The 23,822-nt window shown below is 27.6% G+C and overlaps 1 protein-coding gene across 7 annotated transcripts in view; it reads right to left on the bottom strand.

The window, feature by feature from the left end:
* The window catches only part of LOC129915428 (uncharacterized), an 83,160-nt gene extending 64,674 nt beyond the window's left edge, over positions 1-18,486 (bottom strand). For 2 of the 7 annotated variants that reach the window (XR_008772302.1, XM_055994959.1), the window contains exon 1: positions 18,057-18,485. Coding sequence is in view for 2 of the 7 variants with exons in the window: in XM_055994959.1 (XP_055850934.1) it covers positions 18,057-18,102 (46 nt within the window). In the remaining 5 variants the exon portion in view is untranslated. Of the gene's footprint in view, positions 1-9,976; positions 10,460-18,056 lie in introns of those variants that run through there. The other 5 variants (XR_008772303.1, XM_055994956.1, XM_055994961.1 and 2 more) reach the window with 5 other exon arrangements.
* Positions 18,487-23,822: the final 5,336 nt, after the last annotated feature.

Here is a 23,822-nt window from a genome sequence, read left to right as displayed (position 1 = left end):
TACCAATTCTACGAGAGCAACCGACGTGACTATGAATCAATACGAATACAAAATCGAAACGAATTTAATTTCCTCAAACCTCAAAAAAAAAATTTTTTTTGTTGGAAAAACAAAATATTGAAACGTCTCTAAAACCAGAGCCATTAATTCTGACAAAAATACATACAACCAAAAAACTCCACCTTGGAAATATATACCGAAAATTGGCAAACAGTATATCAACGCAAAAGGTTCCTTTTTGTAAGGATAAAAGTATCGTGAGAGAAAAAAAAAATTACCCGAGTTGTATAGTATTAAAAAAGTTCGTATCGAAGAATGAAATATGGAATTCGTTGTGCATGAATGTTTTAGAAAAAAATAAAACGAATGACCCCTCAGCTCCAATTCTCATAAACTGTGGGGTTTTTCAGTATTTTCACGGTGGTATTTTTTTTCTTCTTCCCTTTTTTTTTGCCCCTAAATAATAAATGCAGAATGTGTGTTCGCTTATATCGATGTAAGAGAGGGCAACACAATTTTTACCGCCATTCAAGTTCTTTTATTGAGGGTATATATTATTGTTAAGTTTGCACAATTTGGGCTTGATTTAGAGGTACTACTTTTTGTGTTCCTTGTTTCTGTGTATGAGGGATCTCAGGGTATTATGTTAGGGGTTTTTTTTTTTTGGTTTGAATTTATACTTTTTAAAAAGAATTATGACGAATATTTCTGTCATGATGATTTATTTATCATTTATTGGAATGACATCTCTAAAAAAGACTTTTATGCTTTTTATTGCTATTTATATGTATTTTGGCACGTGATTTCGCAGAAAATTTATGTTTAAAAGTTTACTTCGAAATGACTTGTAAATTTTCATCTCTGATTGTGGCTTTTTCAGTTCGAATTTATAGGGAATGAGTTATTATTTGAAACTTGGGTCAAATATTCATGAAAATTAGATGTTTGGCGAATCAAAGTTGATATGACACTAGTTTTAAGTCTATGCAGTTACACTTCCTGAACTTAATTTTTATTTTTAAATCATCCATTTTCTTGAGCTATTAGACTCAAATTGATCGAACTCGGGAATAATATCGCATCTGGACATATTTGTAGAAATCCCAAACTTTTTGAAAGACTTCACAAAGTTCTAGCTCTTAAAAGATAAATTAGAACTAAAATGCACTTTTAATCGTAGATTCAAAACCTAGAACTTTGTTAAGAAATCGAGTATAAGTAAACAATATTAATAACTACATAATTCCAAAAAGTGAGTTGAAACAAAAGTAAAACACTAGATCATACGCAAAAGCCTTGGCCTTGGCCTTGCCAACAAAAGAAAGTTCAAAAACTATGTTGACATAAATCAGAAACAAAATCGCTGCGAACACAGATCCTTATGGAAAACTGAGACTTACGATCATGGAATCACTTAAACACTGTTTAAAATTTAAACTTTTTGAGTTCTGTTATTAGGAAAGAATAAAAGCATGCTAGAACGAAGCAAGCAAAACCCTACCAATACAGTTTACTCAATAGAATATCATGATCAATCGTATCAAAAGCTTTGGTTATCTTGACAAAAAGTCTTCGCACAGTGTTTTTTTGTCATCAAGACCTTTACAAATCTTTGCTCCGGGTACACAAAGGGGTAAAGTCACAAAATTGCACTTTTCGGTTTTCGATTTAATAAGAATAACCTCTTTTTTCTTTGGTATCAAAAACATAAATTTACAATAACTCTTTCCTATAAAAATAAAATTCATCGATTAGCTCAACTTCGCATTTTCTGGCAAACTATCATTTATGACTTAATCCCTTTGTACCCGGCGGTTAAGAAATATTTTCACAAAAATTGAGGAAAGCATCTTCAGTGAAACAGTTTTGTCTGAAACCAAATTTCTCTATATAGTTTAGTGAGATATTTCAAAATCTTGCTCTTCATAGGTCATAGCTTATTCAAATAACTTTGACAAGGTATACAGTAAAGAGATCGGTCGATAATCACGGTGTAACACTCAAAATATACGCGGGCGGAGACCTTTTACGTTTTGTACAGCTAGTCGCACTGAATACGAAACGGTATTTAAAAAGTCCCTTACACCACCAAAATCTAGAGTTAGGGGCAAAAAACGGTTTTTTGAACCTTCACCCATTGAAAAAAATTTAGCTTCGTCAAATTTTTACTCATTTTATACTATTTTTGTCCAGACTGTGAATTTTAATAAAAAAATTACTAACACAAAAAACTGCCTCAATTGATTCCTTATCGAACAGTGAAAACTATTATGTTTCTATGTCTTCTAGTTTTTGAGAAAATTGAAAAATTATTTTACCAGATTTTTCTTTTTTCAAAATATTTTTTTGTTTTTATTTTTCAATTTTCTAAAAAACTAGAAGACATTGAATCATATAGTTTTCACTGTTCGATAAGGAATCAATTTAGGCAGTTTTTTGTGTGAGTAATTTTTTAATTAAAATTCACAGTCTGGACAAAAATAGTATAAAATGAGTTTAAAAAAAAAATTCGCCTATATTTTTAACTTTGAAATAGATTATTATAAAAACTATTGGTTATATTGTATTGATTTAAAAATTAGAATTAAAAGTACAATTTCGCCTTTCGATGGTATCATTTATTACTGTAAGTGTTGTCGTTGTTTTTTAATATTTTTTTTTTGTTTTGATTATTTTTTTTTTTCAGAAAACTGCCCCTCTCACCTAAACGGGGGGAAAAAATGTTTGTATTGAACTCCTCTACAAAAACCCGTTATCAAATCCTGGCGCCCAAGTTATCCTACCTTCGTGCCAAAACAGCATTTCTGTTTTATACCTAAAAGCTCGAATTTCTGTATCTGGGTTGAAATCGTAAATTTTTTTTTTCTAAGCCAATTTTAAACTGATTTTCATAAAAAAATACCTCGTTTGATTTGGAAATAAATATTACACTCTTTAACAAAATTTTACTTCTTATTTTTGGGGTGCTGAATCCGAATCTGAAGTCAGAAAAATTTGATTGGCCTCCGTTTTTGAAATATTACCGTTATAAAATGCTAAAAAACGTTATTTAGGCTTTTTTCGAGGATATGTTTTACAAAAAAATTTGTAACGGTGATTATAAGAACAAAAACTGTTTAAATTTTCCTGATATCTCTTTTATTGCTCGAGATATCGTAAGTTTCAGTTAATAAGCCAAAGAGAAACTAAACTTAATTTAAAGATTAAGTCACTGGTCACAGAATTTTTGCCACAAGAACCACAATATACTTTTCTGAAGGTTTTTGGGTAGCTGAGCTCGAATCCGCAATCAGAAAAATTCTATTAGCCTCCGTTCTGGAAATATAACCGTTGTAAAAAAAACCTTTATTTTGCATTCTATAACGGTAATATTTCAAGAACTAAGGCTAATAAAATTTTTCTGATTGCGGAAGTATCAGAAGTATATTTTGATTTTTGTGGCAAAAAAAGTTTAATTTGGTTGGCCAGTGTTGTTTCTGATTCAAAGACCGCTATTTAAATTTTTCGAGTTCAGCACATCAAAAACTACTAGAAAAGTATATTTTGATTGTTGTGACAAAAACCTTGTTGACCAGTGTTATTTTAGAATATACACTGCCGGTCACTTGAATACGTCCACATTTTATTTCATCTTATTTTTAGCCTGTCTTGGTATTTATTGCAATGGTAGATCTTTTTTACATTCGTAACGAGAGAACATCTTTATGCGCTTAGTTTAGGAGAAAAAAAATTGTCTTGGGACCTACCGTTCTTCTCACACGGTAGCTAGACCAAATCTATTCATAAAAAACAAGCATATTTTATGGCTCATCTGAATACGTTCATAAGCAAAAATGTTAATAAATGATGAGTTGCGTGGGTCTGTTGGTCTCAAAATTGTGACTGGCAATAAATCTGATTGTGTATAACCTGTAAGGACGAAAACGGGTCGGAAAAAATCATTAGGCGCGGAAAAAATGGCGAAAATAAAAGAAGTCTTTGAATTAGGCCGAAATCAACGATGCATTGGGACAAAAATTGAACTAAAATGTGGACGTATTCAAGTGACCGGCAGTGTATTTTTAAAACAGCATGTTGTTGTGAAAATATATACTTTAATTTGATGTCGAAAAAAATGGAATTTTTGAACTTTGAGAGCTTATAAATTCTAGGTGGTTTAACCGAGTTTCATGTTTTATACATTGTTGAAAATGTATATTTATCTCCTATCAGAAACTGTAAAATCGAAAATGGGTAAAAATTTGACGAAGCTAGATTTTTTTCAAAGGGTGAAGGTCAAAAAAACCGTTTTTTACCCCTAACTCCAGATTTTGGGGGTGTTTGAGACTTTTTAAATACCGTTTCGTAATCAGTGCGACCAGCTCTACAAAACATGATAGATCTCCGCTCGCGTATATTTTTACGATTTCCATTTTTGAAGGCAGAAATAACATAAGCAATTTTAAGTGACTAAGGAAAAGCATCCTTCAACACATTAAAAATAAAAAGTAGGTAAGTTTTTTCGAAAAGTTAATTCTATCGTCTGCAGAAGAATTGGAAATTTCTAGGGAATTTAATATATTTATTTCTATTTTTTCTTTAAGTACCTAAACTCAGGAATTAGCTACCTACTGATTTTGAGCATAAATCACAAGACATTGGAAAATCACTACGATTGAAAGACATACATATCGTCGGTCTCATGAGAAAACCTCGTAACTCCCAAAATCAAAATTTTACAGGAGAGTAGTTGGAAAGAAACGCGCTGTGCAAAATTTGAATTTAAGTCTATTTACAGTTTTCGGAATGACCCCAAATTTTTTGGGTTGCTCCGCTGACATATTTTCTAAAGAATGGCATTCAAAAGTCATTTTTGAAAAAAAGTGGAGTTACGAGGTTTTCTTATGAGACCTTACACATATATATGTAAAATAGTTGTTAAAAATGTTTGCAACTGCAGCAGGAACCGTTACGTTATCATTTTTATTTGCAAATGCAATTTAATCTTTACGGTATTTTGACTTCAGTTCAACAATAGTATATTAATAACTTCCCATTATTTTCTAAGTTTACTGTGTGAATTTTCAACCAAAAATTTATTTGAATTTTCTTTCTAAAAGTCTTTCCATTTAACTTTAATTTTTATCGCCGTTGTTGATATTTGAAAAAAAAGAGAAACAATTAATTAAACTACAAACGTGTTGTCATGTAAATACATTTAAAAATTCAATTTTTTTTTGTTTAATTTCAAACCAAAAACTCTGCTGAGTGACATCAATAAAAACACAATCAAATAATGTTAACGACTTTCTGATGCTTTCGTGTGTTTTCGTTCAAATTTTACAACACATTTTAATTAAAATCATCTTTTGAGTGTTGAACAAACAAACAATAATGTTAGATTTGGTGTTTTCTGATATATTTTTTTTAAATGTCATCAACAGTCTCTTTATCGTCCATGTGACGAGAATTTTTTTTTGTTGAGGTTTTGAGGAGCAGAAGAAAGGTGTTTACTGTAATTAAATTGGAATAAACATTTTTTTTTTTAAAGAGAAGTGGTACCTAACCCACTCGCTGTTTTATGTTGTTTTTCATTTCATTTTGTATAAACATCAATCAGCTTAGAGTAAACAAAATATACGTTACGTAAAGATATAAATTGCCATGGGATTCAATGCATATGTGGTGGAAATACAGGTACACTATACCTTTCGTATATATATAAAATGTGTCACATCAATCAAAGTATTAAACTTCATTCTAATTTCACCTTTTGCAAGGATCAGAGCAGAGCAAAAGCATCCCTGGAGTTAGGTTAGAAATACAAATCTGCATTTGACAAACCGCACTGTCACTTGGATTTCATTTTTTTGTAATTTTGTATATATTTTTTTGTTTTTTTTTTTTTGGTTATTTGTTTTACGTAATTCTTGAAGCAAAAATTGATGTTACTTGTTCTGTAATCTGACAGATACATGCGGAAAATCTTCCTTTGCACAGCTGGTTTCGTTTATAATTTCCGAGTTGATGATTTTTGCGTGGGTTTGCTATTTTGGAATTATCATTTTAGCAAGAAGGAATAAATCAACAACAAAAAATTTTCTTCTTGTGACATTCTATATTATAATAAATGAATGAATGGGTTTTATTATTAAATTTAATATAAAAACAAGCCTCTTTTATGAATAGAAAAAAAAAGACGAAAAGAAGAAAAAGAAACAAGGACTTTAAGACAAATGAGATGGGATGGCATGTCATACACTTGCCGTCAAATAGATTTTTTAAGCAATGAAAATGGCCAAAAGCTTTAACTAACGCACGCAATGATGTTATTGAGGAAGAAAAAAAAAATCATGTTAAAGAAGAAAAATCACATAGTTAAAGAATAATGTGTTAGCAAAATTAAGAATCTTAGATTAATCATTAGATTTTTTTGTTTGATATTAAATACATAGTCCATGCGTCATTTCACTGAAGAAATTTTTGATTCTCTTTTGGTATTTTATTTGCTAAATTCTTATTTTTTGTGATGTTTTTTTTTTTTAATTTAAGCTAATAGTGAAAAAGAAATATTTTATTTGTCTGTTCACTAAATCGGTTGTCAAATTAGCACGGGCTCAAAAATAGTATAGAGTTTGGGCTCAAGAAATTTATAATTTAAAAAAATATTGACAGTCAAAAAAACAAAAAAAAAATTATATTAAAATTATTAATTTATTTATGTTAGTTCCTATTTAGTCGAGTCAAATTAAGCATAAAATATGTAAAATCTCGGAATCCAGGGAAAGTCGATGAATACGCCAAAATATAGTAACATGAAAATGACGTTTTGCAAAAGTTCAAAAGCTGGTAGCGGGGAAACCACGCAACTTAAAATTAAATCATCATGGATTTGCTTCCTTACAGTTCTAGAGAACATCCCTACGCTTTCATACGGAATGACAGTAAACGGTCCATAAAACTGTTGTAATCGAGAGCAGTGAAAATTTTACTCGTTTTGCAAATTCATAGAAAAATGGCTCAAAGAGACCAAAAACAGTAGATTTTGAAAGTCCATATTTTATCCAATTTTAGCCGTATTCAATTTTTGACCATTATGTTGAAAAATAAAGTATTTTCTTTTTTCCGTTACATTTTCAATATCTATTAATGCCTAAAGGATAAAAATGGACTATTTAGTAAAAACACCAAAAATGTCATGTTTTTCTCTTTATCGAATAGTTTTTCGTTAGTTTTTTTACAATATTTTAATTTTAAAATTTTTTTAAAGGATACATATTAGGGTGTCCGTTATTTCCCAAAGTGATGTTTTCGGGGGTGACACCCCCCAGATCGAAAGTTTAGGGCCTAAATACGGGGAATTTAGCAAAAATAAATTTTTTGGAGGTCATTAACCCGTGCCTCTAAGGTCATACTTTCCCCATACAAATTTGTATGGGAAATTTTTAACTCATACACAAAATTTTTTTTCTCTCGAGTTAAATCATCTATTTTTAAAATGTGTGTTGTTTCTGGTTGGAAAATAGTTCCTTTAAAAGACTACATTCAAAATTTCCCGTTAAAAAATTTTTTTATATTTTTTTTCGGTTTTTGAAATTATTAGCTGTTTTCGTAGTTTTTGCTTTCACCTATCACATAATTTTAAATGCAGTTTTATTGGTTTTTAATTCTTTTCAAATATTGCATTCAAAAATTTGTGCATAAATCAAAAATTTTATTTTTTTAAATTTTTTTTTTGAAATTTTTGCCGTTTTCGTTGAGTGTATTATTTTTTATATGGGGAAAAGTTTGTATCTCGTGCAGTTAAAGTGCAGTGATGCATTTTTTATTCAAAAATGTATGTAATAAAATTCAGAAAAGTATACATTTCGACTAGATGCTCGATTAACTTGATTCAAAAACATTATAATAACGGTGTTGGAAATTCAATTGGAATATTCCATCACCAGTTTGAATTTTTCGGTTTTTAGAACACATTTGTATGGGACGTGACTCATTGGTGTAACACATTGAGACATACATCAGATGAAAGATTTCAATGAGCTTATTATTTCTTTGTATGGACAAAAGATTCTATCTCGTACAGGGAAAGTGCAGTGGTGCATTTTATGTTCAAAAAGTATTCAAGGTTATTTTACAATGTTTGTGTTTTTAGAACAAAAAAAGGTGAAGAAAAGACTAAATCCATGCCGTTTAAATTCATAATATATACCAACATTTTATTAGTAATAAAACTTATAGTTTGAGTTGCATTTTTGAAAAATTAGTCACAACCTTCGTATATTTAAATTATTTTAAAACCAACAAGGTAGTTTCGCACACGACTTCAAAGTACTGAAAATCATTTAATTACTCAATTTCATAAACCCATAAAAATCGATAAATGCATTTTTTTGAAAATAAAAGCAGGTGAGGGATTAGTCCAATAGAACACTGTTATTATAATGTTTTTGAATCAAATCAATCGAGCATCTAGTCAAAATGTATGCCTTTCGGAATTTTATTAGATAATGCACTTTCCCTGCACGGGATACAGACTTTTGCCCATATAAAAAAATAATACACTCATCGAGACCTTTTATTTGAAGTATGTCTCAATGTGTTACACAAATGAGCCACGTCCCATACAAAAGTGTTCTAAAAACCGAAAAATGTATTGCGTCATGGGTGAAAACTGGTGATGGAATAGCCCAATTGAACTTCCAACACAGTTATGTAATGTTTTTGAAACAATTTAATCGAGCGTCTAATCAAAATGTATACTTTTCTGAATTTTATTTCATACACTTTTGAACATAAAATGCATCACTGCACTTTCCCTGCACGAGATACAGACTTGTGCCCATACAAAAAAAATAGTACACTCATCGAGACCTTTTATTTGATGTATGTATCAATGTGTTACACCAATGGGCCAAAATGCCCAGTCTCCTTTTCTTTACAAAAATGTTTGAAAATTTGTATATCCCGTAAGCATATGAAGAGAATTAGAAATATAATATAATAAGAAATTATTGTATTCTTATCTTTTTGAAGGAAATAAAAACAAACATTTTGGAAAATTTAACTTGATGCAGGTTTTCAAAAGTACCATAAAATGTTGCATTAGTTTGGTAAGATAAAGAAAATTTTGTTCACTAGAAAAAATGTTACGCATACGCCGCAGTGACCGGAATTTTCATTTAGCGATACATACTTGAAAATTATTGTTTATTGGTGGTAATGGTTTGTGAAATTATCATTTTTATAATAGTTTTAAAATATCATCCTTTAATGAAAAATCGGTTTACTGTGCTCATACCTAACCTCCTTTTCTGCTAAGTTTAAATACAATGTTGTAAAGATCAAAATAATTAATTATTTGCAGCCCCGTCTTTTTTAACCCATTTTATTTTTTTATTGTCATTATAAATTTTTGGAAGTGATCGCAATTTCTGTGACTAAAAAATTAGAGGCCAAAATATGTTTCAAAAGTAATTTTTCGAATTGTTTCATTTCTTTTTGTTTTTTTTTTTTGTAAATTTTGTTAATAAATTGTTCATATAGTGAAAATGCTCTTTCGCAAAAAAAAAAATAAACAAAAACATAACTCATTTTTACCTGACTACGCCAAAGTCAAAATCAAGGTTTTGTGCTTAACCGATATGTATTTAATGCGGCATTATAGCTTCTAAGCTACTTATCGTAATCTGACAAATTAGATATCTTTAGAAGCGTCTTGCTTGTCCACAAGTTATAAGCTCTATGACGTTGCATGAAATTGATGCCAGTTTTAGATAACAATATTTTCTTGTTTCATACTTTCTAGATCGTAATTTTGGAGAGGTAAGGTTTCAAATTTTTTTTAAATTTTTTTGTTGCAATTATTCCAAAGGGCAAATGAATAAGCCCCTGATAAAATCATTTCCAATACAATTGCATAAACAATATTATGGAGATATTACACTACATAAAGCTACTTTCTACTTGAAATATTAAAACAAAATTTGTAACATACCTTTGTTTTCCTCAAATAAAATGTAAATTAATTTTACTCCTTATCTATTATCCATTTGATTCTCAACATTGAAGTCAATCAGGTTTTTGTTTTATATTTCTATTGAATTTATTCTTGTTGATAATCCAAATGTGGTGTATTTTATACGCAACATTCAATGAAAATTTATGTAACATGAGCACTACTTTTATCTACAGTTTTTATTTTTTTTTTTTTTTTGTTTTTTACACACATATGAAATATATATATATTTATTATTTTGTAAACATTTATTTCTAGATTTTTAGGTTATTGAGAATATTTATTATAATAGAAAATGTGATTTCTTAAATTTTATTTGCATATTATTTTTTTATTAGTAACGTTTATTTTTTTATTACTGCCATTAAATAACTTGATTTTTTTTTTGTCAAAAAAAAAATTAAATTAAACACTTTGTATAGAGGACGGTTGATTGAGATGTGTTTTTTTATTTTATTTTTTTAATTAATAATTTTAAAACTATTACTTCAACAACAATTCGTTTTTTTGTTTTTTTTTTTTTAATTTAAATACTATATTCTAATCATGGAGCAGTTATAGCACATGGTAATATATATTACATACGTATATAACACTTCTTATAGTTTCATTTCTCTATATGTATATAGATATATTTATATATATATATTTATGTATAATAAAATTTTATGACTGCATTTAAAAATATATATGTATATATATTTTTTTTTAGATGTTTTATTAATTTTATTTGTTAGTAATATGTATTTTTTGTTTTATTTTTCTATACAACTTATTTTCACAACCACACGAGAGATTCAGAATTTATTTTTTTATTTATTATATTCAAAGACAGTTAGTAAAAGATTAGTTTGGAGTGTGTGTTAATATTATTACATTTATATCTAGAATATAATATTATTTTGTAATTTAGTTTTAATTTTATTTATTTTTTTTTTTATTTTCACTTATAAAAAGGTGGATTTGCTTGTCACTGTAGTGCTGCGCAATGAAAAAACTTTTCTTATATATTTTTTTTTTATTTTTTGATTTGTATCTCTACACATAATATTTTTTCGTAACTTAATTTTCAATTCTTTTGTCGTCATGAATAAATAAACATTCTTAAATTGTTTTTTTTTTTTTTATTTTTTTATATATATTTGCTTGTAAGACACAACCACTGTTATTTGATTTATATTCTTTTTATTTTAATTTATATGAATATTTTGATTTGGGATTTTTTTGTTATTTTCAAGTTCTTATCATTTTTTTTTTTAGATTTGTTTTTTTTTTTTTTTTGTGGAATTTAAATTTATTTTAGATGGAAACGATTTTCTCCGCTGAGTGCTGCAAGAAAAAGGAAGAAGAAAAAATTTTTTGTTTGTAAGTTTGCGAAAAATGAGAGAAGGCAAAAGAGAGAGACACATTATAGTCAGCAATAAGAACTATATTATGGAATTGAATGAAAAATAGGACTTGAAATTAAAAGTTTTTAATGAAAACTTGAAATGAAAAGAAACTTTTTTTTTCACAAACTTAAAAAGGGATTACAAAAATAAAAAATATTATTTTTTTTTTGTGTAGGTTATCAATATCCATTAGTTTACCAAGTTTATTGAAATCATACAACTTTTCTTTATTTATTTTTTTTTTTTTTTTCATTGAAAATTATGTAATCCTTTCATAAAAAAAAACATATTTTTTTTATTCTTTAGTGAAGATAGTAAAAAGGGTTTTTTTTATATCCTAGAAAAATCTCTCTAGCAGGTGGATATATACTATTTTTCAGAAATAAATTTAATTTACATGGAAATCTATTTTTGAATAAAATGCATGACAGGAGTTAAATTGATTTTTGTTATTTCTCGTAGTTTACAAAATGTTTCTTTGAAAATATTTGTACCTGTAGTACACATATTTTCTGAGAAATTTTATTGCACATGGATGGAGCTTGTTTTAATTTGCATTGTTATTTTGTAATGCTATCAGAAAAGAAAATTTATATACATATTTCAGGGAATTTCAAATTGATTCTGGAATAAATACTGTAATTTTAAGATGATTAGTAATTTAATTTAAAAAAAAAAATTAAGAACAATGGAATTAAATTAGAAAAAAAATTGACCCAAAGGCGTTATAGGGACGAACTCAAAATTACGGTAAGTAACTTATAAAGAAACAATTAATTTTTTAAACCGTGTGTAAATACCTTTGCTTATTAAAATACTAGCTAACCCCCACTCTTGAAAAAATTGAACCTATCTGAAAATAAATTAAAACCGAAAAAAAGAACTTGTTTATTGTAGTGAACATTAACCAATTGATTGTAATGCTTTTTAATATACGGGCCAAAATACATCTAAAAAGTTGTCCCTTTAGATAGTGAATCTTGAAAAAAAATATGGACATTTTTATCAATATATTTTCATATATTTTAGTTGACGTAGAATGGTTATACTTTAATCTATTATAAAATAACATTTGCACCGATATGTTTGGAATGATATTTCTACCTATATTAATGACAGTTTAAACAGAAAGTGATCAAAATCAAACAACTGGCAAATCTGAGGGAATCATTGGAGTTGGAGGAATCAAAACATCTTTGCCTTTGAATTTTCCACAAAAAATGGTAGATTCAATTTGATTTGCCATTAACTTCTTCACGGCAAGTCTTGTACCATTACAAAAATTATGTGACGGTAGTCCTGATATATCCAATGAATTCAAAAACTCAGTTGGATAGTTCACTACATCGCTTTCATTTTGTGATTGTGTCAACCGATTTGTGCAGATATATCGTTTTGTAACTGCACACGAACCTTTGTGGTCAACGTAAACTTTCTGACGTATCGCCACAAAATCGAAGATTTTAAGCAGGCATTCAATTCGTCTGCAGCAGTGGAACTTGGTATAACCAACAAAGTTTGTCAAAAGTCACCAGCCAAAAGAATCATACAGGATTTTTCCTCGCAAATCCTTCAAGGTGCGATCTAAGGCTTCAAGTTACTTTTTGTTCACCATTGTGCTCTAATCCCACACAATAATCTGACACTTTTGTAATACTTTTGCCATTGCCGAAATTTTTGAAATAATTATTTTGAAAGCCTGTCTCAATAAATTTGTTAACAAATTAAGCTAAGTTAAAAATTTTAAAAAGCCAGAGTGTTTCTTTACTCGTACAAATTGTCAGATATGTAAAAATGGGGAAAAAGGTATTTTTTTTTTTTTTTTTTTGATACAAACCATCTACGTATAAATACCTTTCAAACACAAAAAAAATTACCAAAATCGAACCAGCCAAACGATAGTTTATCGGCCACACACACTTAACGAATTCTCTTAAGATAATTAATTAAATGTGTTCCTTTTAAATATATGAACGTTATTTGAAATTATATGAAATAACTTTATTCCTTAAAATTTTGTAGCCAACAATTTAACAATTAACAGAGAATTGTATTTTCTAATTTTCTAAAACAAATATCTCAGATTTATGTTTCTCTACTCAGAAATTTATTGATTTTTGACTTAATCCTTGAGTTGCTGATTAAATTCCAATTAATAAACTTTTGATCACTCGCTAAGCCAATAGATCAGTGTCAAAGAGAATTTCGGAGGGCAATATAATTAATTAAGTAATTAGCAGAAAATGGGTATGTGAAAAATTAAAGATGTAGTATTAAAAACTTCGTTTATATTTTTAAGTAAGTTTGAATTTTGTTTAAAGCAAAATACTAATTAAAAAATAAAAAGAAATAAAAAAAAAAAATTGAAAAAGTTGATGAAAAAATGTTTGAATTTTGAAAATTTGAAAATGGATAAACTGCTGAATTTCGGTATGAAACTACCACCCAATCGTTTGTTGAACGAAACTAATATTTGATTTTCTTACCAAAATATTGGAAATTCTCGGTCAAAATTGAATAAAAATTTTTTAAACCAATTTTCAACTAATTTTTAATAAAAAATTTAGGTATCGTATAATTTTAAAATAAATATTGTTTAAATATATTAATTAAAAATAAGATCTTAAAGTTCAAGTACATCCCGGTTTGTTATCAACAAAAATGCTGTATCAAAAAATTAATATCATTGATTAAAATTCAAGCTTAATTGCAACATAAAAACGTACATTTTTACAAACCTTCGTTATTTTTCAATTAATTTCGTTCAAGATAATAAAAAAAACATGACATTTTTCTACAACTTTTGCATAAATTTCGATAAAAGGGGAAATTTTGCGATAAATCGTTAAAAACCTAAGAATTGTAGCGAAATTTATTAAAAATTTTACTAACGAAATTTTGTAACAACGTTGCATTTGGGAGAGAAACCAAGAATAAAGGACTTATTTTTGGGTGAAAGGGTATTTTTTTTTTCGAGGATGGAGTAAATATTTTGTATGAAAGGGTATTTTTTTTTTCGAGGATGGAGTAAATTCTGTTGTAGTACCTAGCTGATGACTAACTCTTAATTTTGCAATAGCAAATCATATGGTCTAATTTTTTACACGATCAATATTTCTTAGCAACGTACAAATCGGTAGCCTATTAAAAATTATAGCGGTTTTGGTCCCACGTTAGAAAAAATAAAATAATTTACTTAGGTATGTTAAATTATCAATCATCGATTCGAGATTTCTAAATAGTATTTGGATATAAAAGTAAAAAGAAGGGAGTTCACTGTAATTCCAACATCCCTTCAAACAGAAATGAGTTATGCATAATAGAAAAATGAAAAAAAAAAAAAAAACAAAACAAATAGTTAAATCTTTTGAAATTACTTGTTAGGAACAATTTTCCGACGGATTTAAATAAAACATAATTTGTGTATGATTTTGAGGTACTTTGGAGTAACTATAACAGAAAAGAATATTTTTTCTATGCTATTTAATACAATTTTGTATAAAAAAAAAATAAATATACAATAGAAATAAGAAAAAAGAATTTTTCGTTTGCCGACGGAGAGTCATTTAAAAATTATAATTTGAGTTCTATTTGTGAAATTAAAAAAATATGTACAAAAATGTAATAAATCACATAGGTATTTAACTTAGCTAACAACTCAAATATTTTCCATAAAAACAAAATTTAATATCTCATTGAAATAATATTTATTTTTCAATAAATTTCTAAATTTTAAAAATATTTAAAAACTTGGCACAAATTCACACAAAAAAGAAAAACTTCAAATGAAAATTTTCAGTAAAAGATACATTAACTCAAAGAAACTGTAACTAATATTCAAACCTCCAAGTTTCTTAAAATTAATTTTACCAAAAGTGAATACAAAAGTAATTCAATATACTTATACGAGTATTTCCCATATTACTTCCGTGAACTCATCTTAACCTTCCTATCTCAATTAAATTTATTAAACAAAAAACAAAAAAAAAAAAAAAATACAAACTTCAAAACACCTCAATTTTGAACTTCTTCCTCCTCCATAATCATCATCAATAGAGACAGGAGGTGTATAATAAGAGAGTAAGTATACCTGATATCCATTAAGAAGTATTAATTTTCTATACCTCCCCTATATATCTTTAAACACACAGTTGAAAGGTGCTAAGAAGATATATAGATAGATATATTTAATCAAATAAAATGATACCATCATAATAATCACATCCTCTTCCATCCATCCAACACTTCAAAAAGTGTATAACGAGAATAAAGATATACATAAATATACCTATATCTGGAGTATGTATGAATGATTTTATAATAAAATATCCCATATCAACCATCTTCCATACTTTGGCGAGAAAATGAAGTCAATTGGAAAATTTAACGACACGTAAAGAGATAAACTAAGGGTTCAATTTCAACATCATCACACCATACTTCGTGACTTCTTAGAAAATAAAGAATAAAAAAAAAAAGAAAAAGGACTTTAGAAAAAAAAAAGTAAATAATTTGAACAAAATAAAAAGAAAAAAAAAATACAAACTCATTCTTATAATCTGTATTGTGTTTTTCATAAAAATTCTACGCACATCAATTATTTACCATGAATATCAACAAAAAAAAAAATAAACAAACAAAATCTTCACTGATCATCAAAATAATTTTCATGAATGAAAAATGATAAAGAAATATATTAATTTATTGATTTATTATATAGCTCACTCGGGCGTATGCGTAATATTTTTTTTTTTTCTTCATAAATAATTCTTCCTCCCCACAAAATTCAATAAAAAAAATTTAAATAAAAAAAAAATTATATCGTAATTGAATAAGAATTTAAGGCGCTACCACACCATCACCACCAACCAATCTCATCTCATCAAAATTGATGATTTGCGATTTTGCATACATTAAATTTGTGCAATTTCATAATATTAAAAAAATGACAAATTGTCGCACATGTGTGTCTCGACATGGCGCGAGCGCCATCTCGCCATCAAAAAAAAAAAATAAAAAACATGAAAATATTCTTTTTTTAAATTAATTTTGCATAATAAACCAAACTCAAGACCTTCTATTTATTCTATAGATACCCACTACTTTGCGTGCATTAAAATTAAATTTTATTTTTATTATCATTATTATTTCTCTTCTTGTTATGCATTTATTATAAATATCAATATTCCCTCTAATTTTATATGTACCTAAAACCCCCCATTTGCACTCTTTCTCTTCTGCACCACCATCGTCATCATCATCATCATCATCATTATCATCAGTCTTTTGCAAGTCTTAAGTAAATACATCAATTAATTGGCAGCATGCCCATGGCTGGTTTTACAATGGATAAAATTACATCTCTTTTTTATTCTTGTTGGTGTTTTCTTGTTGTTGTTGTTTTTTTTTTTTGGGGCTCTATATTTTGATGTAGATGTTATGATGTACCTACGAAAAAATCATTAATTGATGATGCAAAAGAGAGTATCCTATACACACATAAAATATTATCTCAAAAATAAAGCAAAAAAAAAAAATAAATAGAAAAAAAAAATCAATAACTTCCCCAAACTACATTTTATCATCATCTCACAGGTAGACAGACAGACTCGCTTCTCTATGTTTCTCTCCTTCTCTCTTTCCTTCATCAAAATTCTGTGTTGTCTAAGTCTCTCTTTTTGTCTCGCTTTTCAGTGTGCATTTATAAAAGTTATGACATGTGCACATATACACTTGCTTTAGACAGATGAAAAAAAAAAATATATCCTTAAATCCTTTTCTTTTCCTTTAAATTTCTTCCATTAATTCATCCATCATCAACAGTGAATCACTCATTATCATCATCATCATAATTATCATCATTATCTTCTTCTCCTTTTCTTGGCAGCAGCTACACAGACACATGTTTGAATATGGTTAATTCATTATTGTCGAACAAACATCGATTGCACTTGCTTGCACTAAACACACACACACACTAACACACATTTACAATCAAAGGTAATAGTGTCACAATTCACCCGTTTCATCGATGTTGATATGATGATGGTGAATTCGATGCTCCATAAGGATGCTACTACAGGATAGCACAAGTGCGATAAAGATGGCGCGCAAAATCATACAATATACATCTCATTCTAAAAAGGATATACCAACACAATAACAACAACTAAAAAAAAAATCCTTCTTTTTTTTATTGTTTTTGTGGGCTTAAATTCAAATTCATTTTCTAAGGACCTCTTTTGGTAGTAATAATTGATGTATCTATAACAATATTTTTACTGTTACAAGGATATAAAAAAAAAAAATAAAATAAAACTCAGTAATGTAAAGGAATGTAACAGAGAGGTGTAGTATAAAAAGTACGCACACAAACACACATACATACACACATGGATACATTTCGGAGGACATACACAGCATCATCATCATGAGCATAGCAATGCCACCCAAGGAAACAAAAATAGGTGAAGGTCGGATTTTTTAATACATCGCCATACAATGGTGTCCTGTGTTATGTCCTCTTCGTTCAACAACCATAAAAATCAACCCAACCAACACCAACCCTCTCCTTTTTACTCTGATCCTGTTTTATTGATGTTGCAATATTAAATTGCGACATTTTAACTTGTTTTTTTTTTCATCTCTTTTTTTTTTACTATACACACCTCGATTTATCCATGTATGCATATTAAAATCGTTATCCATATCCATGTTGAGATGTTGTGATGTTAAAATTAAAAACTCTTTTTTTTTTTCTCTGTGTATTTGAATATGATTTAATTGATATAGTATCCTGCATAAACCATCAATTTTTTTTTTTTGAGAACTTAATTGCTGCTTTCAGGTATCCACATCCTCACTAACACATCTTATAGATACATATATGTATTTTTTTTCACATTTTCCTTATTATTATAATTTTTTTTTTATTTTTTTTTTCTTGATGAAAAAAATTAATTTAAATTAAATGCAAAAAACTTTTGAAGGAAGAAAATGAAGACTACCGACGGATTTTAAACGACGACAACAACGAGATAAACTAGATTTTTTGATAAGTGAAAAGTGATAGATAAATAATTTATTATTAAGTTTTAAACTTAAATAAAAAAAAAATATTTTTTCTGCGAAACGATTTTAAAGCATTTTTGTCTCGTTTTTATTTTTTTTTTAGATTACTCCTTTTAATTTTTTTCTATAAGGATTTTTTTCTTATATATTTTTTTTTTCACAATTGCAATTTTTTCATTATTTTCATTTGCAAATTTATTATATTTTCATTTTGAAAGACTTTCAACACAAATAAGACACGAAAATCGACGATTAAAGAGCACTGTTGGGTGTTGTGTATTTATTTATTTTTTATTTCTTTTTTAATTTTTTATATACAATTTTTATTTTTTAATTTAACAAATAATTTAATATTTTTTTTTTGATTTTTGCAAAGTAAATTATTTATATTTTAATTATTTTTTAAAGGAAAAAAATATATATATATTTTATACACATAATTTTTTTTTAATTTTTGATATAGTAAAAAAAAATTAAAATAAAACGCGCCGTGCAAAAAATGTTGGTATGTTGCGTATGCATGCGAACCAACTGCGATAGGACACTAGACCATGGCACAACAATGGGGAAAGAGAGAAAATCTCTTTTGAAATTTTCTTTTTTTTTTTTGGTGTTTTTTTTTTTTTTTAGTCACGGCGCGACGGAGCACATGAGGAGAGATACAATACTGTGTTGTATTCACACGATGATGGTGGACCACTGTGCTGCTGAATGGGAGGAAAAACTGAATTTTCCAACTGTGGAGATTTTCATCTCGAACATTTTCCTTCTCTCTTTATCATCAAATGAGAACCTCTCTCGAGAGAAATTTTATTCAGCTGTTTATCGAGAATGATGATGTTTTGAGAAAATGTATCTTTGTGGTGTGTTTTTTATCTTTTCGAAATTTTCGGGTAGTTTTCGAGCAGATTGATGTTTTGAATATCTAGAAAGTTGTACCTTTTCTACAGATAACACACGAGGAAAGTATTTTTTTTTTTTTCGATTTTTTTTTTGTATAACGTAGAAATACGTTTTCTCTCTTTCTCTTTCTGTCACTATCTCTTTTTTTTTTGCTGATGGTTGGTGTATATTTTGTGTATAGAGAGATATAAAGATATAAATAGGTTACACGGTTTGTTGTCGAAATATTGTGCTATTGTGAAATGTATAGAATTCCCTTAGGGGGATTGTCAATATTAGGGGGGTAGTAAGAAGGGGATGGTAGAAGATTTTTGAGGCTGGTGGTGTTTCAGATGGTTCATGAATCGTGATGTGCGCGCTTGTAATTGAAAGAGAAACTATAGTACAAAAAAAAAAGAGAGTGAGAGGAAATTTCATTTTATAATTTTTGATAGCACACGATTAAAACATGTTAAAGTGTTTTTAAAGAGCTTTTGATGTGAATAATTTTCTTCTTTTTTTTGTATTCTTCGTACTACATGATAAATAAAAAAAAACGTTTATTTTTTTTTTTTTTTGCTGTGTAAAATATTGTAGAAAGAGAGATCTTTTATAAGAGGGAAGGATATTTTCATTAAAAATAAAAAAAAAAGTGTGTAATATGGTAGGATATAGTCATTTTGGTTATGTTTTAATTAATTAAAGAAACAAATATGTACAAAGTACCAACAAAAGAAAAGAAAAACACAAAAAGAGAATTTTATAAATAATATTTGTTGGTTTAAATTTAAAAAAAGAAAAAGATGTTCCATCACATTTTTAATAGTCCATATATGACAAATCTATTATTTTATTGTTTTATATTTTTAAATTTTTTTTAAATAATAAGATTAAATATATTGGTTTTTCTTCTTAATTTTTTTTTTATTATTTTCTTTTCTTTTGTTATTTTTGTTTTTTTGTGAATGATTTATTTTTTAACAATATTGTCATATTAATCACAACAATATGTTTAAGTTATTTTGTTGTTGAATAACTAAAAGAATTTTTCAATTTATAATAATAAATCTAAATAAAAACCACTATAAATGTCAAACTAACATATTTTTTAACAAGTTAAATGAGTATAAAAATTGCTTGGTGGGGAATTTATGTTTTATATTAGAAAAATTATTAAGTTGTTGTTTAGGTTTTTTTTTTCTTTTTCTAATTTCTAAACGATTTTTAGTTTTTTTTAATAATATAATCAAAATGATTAAGATAATTATTGTTATTAATTTTAATATTTTAAAAGTTTATTTTTTTATATTGACAAAATGTGAAGAAGAGTCGTCACATTTTGTCTACGTCTGATGTCCCAGTGACTAATTGAATTTTGTGTTGATTTATGTGTTCAAGGGCAAGAATTAAAAATTCCCTAGACGAAAATTAAATAAATTGATTCGGTCGCTTTCCCCACGGAGGTGTCGTTTTTTTTTTGTGTGGTTTAAAATGCCCTCGAGAATTTTGTTTTATTATGAAATAATTGTCATCATCAATTGATTGTTTTTTAAATGGAAATGTTAATGTGTTTATTTACAATAGATTTTTTTGTGGATATTGGAGTTGACAAAAAAGTCACATTTTGTATCAATTAGCAAAGTTTAGATTTCAACATGCACTGTGGTGTATGTGTAACTTTTTTTTTTAATAATTTTTGTTTGCTTAAAAAAACAAATATGAAATCAGTTTATCTGGGTGATAGATGTACCAAATTATTGGGAATGAACTTCAAGCTTAGTAACTTTTAGTAACGTCAGATTGTATAATACCCCTTTGATGGGATTGAAACATGTGTAGTATAAAAAAAAAACTGTTCCTGAAAATTATCTAAAATCCATCTTAAAACAAGTTGGTGTTAATAATAAAGACTTGTAAGTAACTTATCATTAATTTGTAAGCTGTTTTAAGCTTGTCATTTGCAGACAATTACGCCACTCGTCAGAATTGTATGCCATTTATTTTATTATTTATTTATGTCGTTTTCGATTGGAATCACTCAAGGATTCACTCATTCTGAAATCCAATAAAACAGTTTGAATTGCTTCCACTCAATTCTATTTTTTTTGTGTTTGTGTTTGTTTTTCTGTGAAATTTAAAATGTCAAATATGGCATAAGACTTGAAAAATAATTAATATGTGAAGAAAATAGTACCTAATATTCAACAAATTAATCGGGAATTCGTTTTGCAAAATATTTTAAAAGCTTTCTTTATTTGTTTGAAAATAAATAAACAAATTAATTTCAGAAAACGAAAAAAATTTGAATGAAAAATAATAATAAACAATAATTGAGTGTATCTTTGACATGTGAGTATTCATGTATTAGTGCTTCTTGAATTTGATTCTGATTTGAAATCAAGAAGAGAATTTCTTTTCTGAGAAGCGTTCTGGCTGTCATTTTCATGCCAATAAAACGGTTTCAGAAGTCTTCTGAATGATTCCGGACGCTTCCGGAGAGCCAATCGAAAACGACATTATATTGAATATAGTTAATTTTTCTGACAACATATCACTCCATTCTTTTAATTTCACATTTCGCTCTTTAATTAAATGCCATGAGAATACAAACAATTAGCAGGGTCACAAATTTCTTATCAAATTTTAAAGTTAAATTTCAAGGATCACTGTGGCGTATGCGTAACATTTTACTTGTGTTATAGGTACCTGCTATAGCTATAACAAAAATTGATCAATTGATTTGAAATCAACTACACTAAGTATATTCATTGGGCTCTTTGATCTGTTATTTTGTATGCGATTAATAAAAAATTAAACCATTTTTAAAACTTTTCCCGACGTTTCCTCTGTTATTTTGCAACTTTTTCAAGACAATACAAAAAAACTCATCAACTAACCACGCAGACTATTAACTTAATCACAGCAATGTTAGAACTCAGTATAGTTTCGCCAAGAATTGTGTTTGAGAAGGAGGTCCTGCCGTTTTTAAGATATTTTAAGGTTATAATACTCTGTGTACTCTTTTCATCCAAAATATAATTGATGTTGTGAAAAACATTACACATAATTCGAAAAAAAAAGTAGCTACAAATGATTTTATTTGAGATATTGGCATAGAATTGAATTCGAAAATTTTGACTTTTGTTGGCCTTAAATTTTTTTCATAGAAGAAGAGAGTTTTTTTATATAATTTGTTGTGCATACATATTGTTGCAGCATTCGTAAATAGTAGCTCTAATCATACATTTCGATTAAAATAAATACTATTTTTAGTGTTTCTTAGCATTTGCATAGGGTTGCCGAGTACTTGTCAGTGTTTTTGAGGTGTTACCCGACAATTTTAAGAATGTGTCAGCTAAAGTTTGGTGTATAAGCATAGTGCATACAAAATTATTCTCTTTTATTCAAAGAAGATTTTTGTATGTATTTTTTTTTATCTATTTAAAAATTATAGTTAAATATAGGATTGCCACATTTGTAGGCCTAAATTCCTTATATTATTTTATTTATTTGTTACACTATTAGGCTTTTGATTGGCATTTCAAAAATGTTCTTATTTGATATTACTTCAAAGATATGACGGTATTAGTTATTTATCATTTTTTTATTTGCAATAGAGTTGCCACATAGAAGTTCCCATTTTTAAAGTATCAACTTTATTTTTTTCATATTCACAATTAACTAATCTCTCATTCGACACCAATTACAACCTCTAAACTTATGGGCTTTGTAACTCGACGGTCGTAACTGACTTTTAGCTGTTATGGCTATAACTTTTTTATCACAGCGAATTGAGTCTTGGCGCTATACAAACAATTGATCTAAGCAAAAATACCTTTCCAATGACATATGACTCATCGATATTGGTCTCAGGGTCAAAATAACCATTGTCCTTTGCGGCAGTAATTTTAATACATCCTGATCCCTAATTTATGGTTTATTACCATACAAATTCAACTGTTTAAACAAAATTTAAGAATGTTTAATCTAAGACAAAATATCGGTCATGTCCTTGTCAAAATAAAGTAATGATTTAATCAGTTATTTTATTTTTGAAAAAATACTTAAACCAACGATGTTACATACTTTTTAATCAAATTGAATGCCTCCTCAAAAAACATCCAATTACTTAGATGTCAGTAAATTTAACTAGAATACTTGTATATTCGCCATGAATTTTAAGGGTAACGACTTTGTTTACTTAACAATTCTGTCTGACTTTTTGCTTTGAAAGGTGACTAATCTTCCAACAAAAAAAAAAACCTAGGTATCTCCTTAAAGAATTATGTATCTCCCCTGGAAAAAAAAGAACTAATATAATTTTTTAACTTAAAAAAAATAAAAAAAAAAGATATTGATTGATAGCTTTAACCATTCTTAAATCGTGAGAATAAAATACTTTCCAACTGACCTTAATTTATTTTCCCCAAAATGATTTATTAACGACTTTTTTTTCTTTATTTTTTTTTTGTGTTCTTCAT

Source organism: Episyrphus balteatus, chromosome 3 (assembly GCF_945859705.1).
Source record: "Episyrphus balteatus chromosome 3, idEpiBalt1.1, whole genome shotgun sequence".
Taxonomy (NCBI): Eukaryota; Metazoa; Arthropoda; class Insecta; order Diptera; family Syrphidae; genus Episyrphus; species Episyrphus balteatus.
This window is presented reverse-complemented; position numbering and strand designations above follow the sequence as displayed.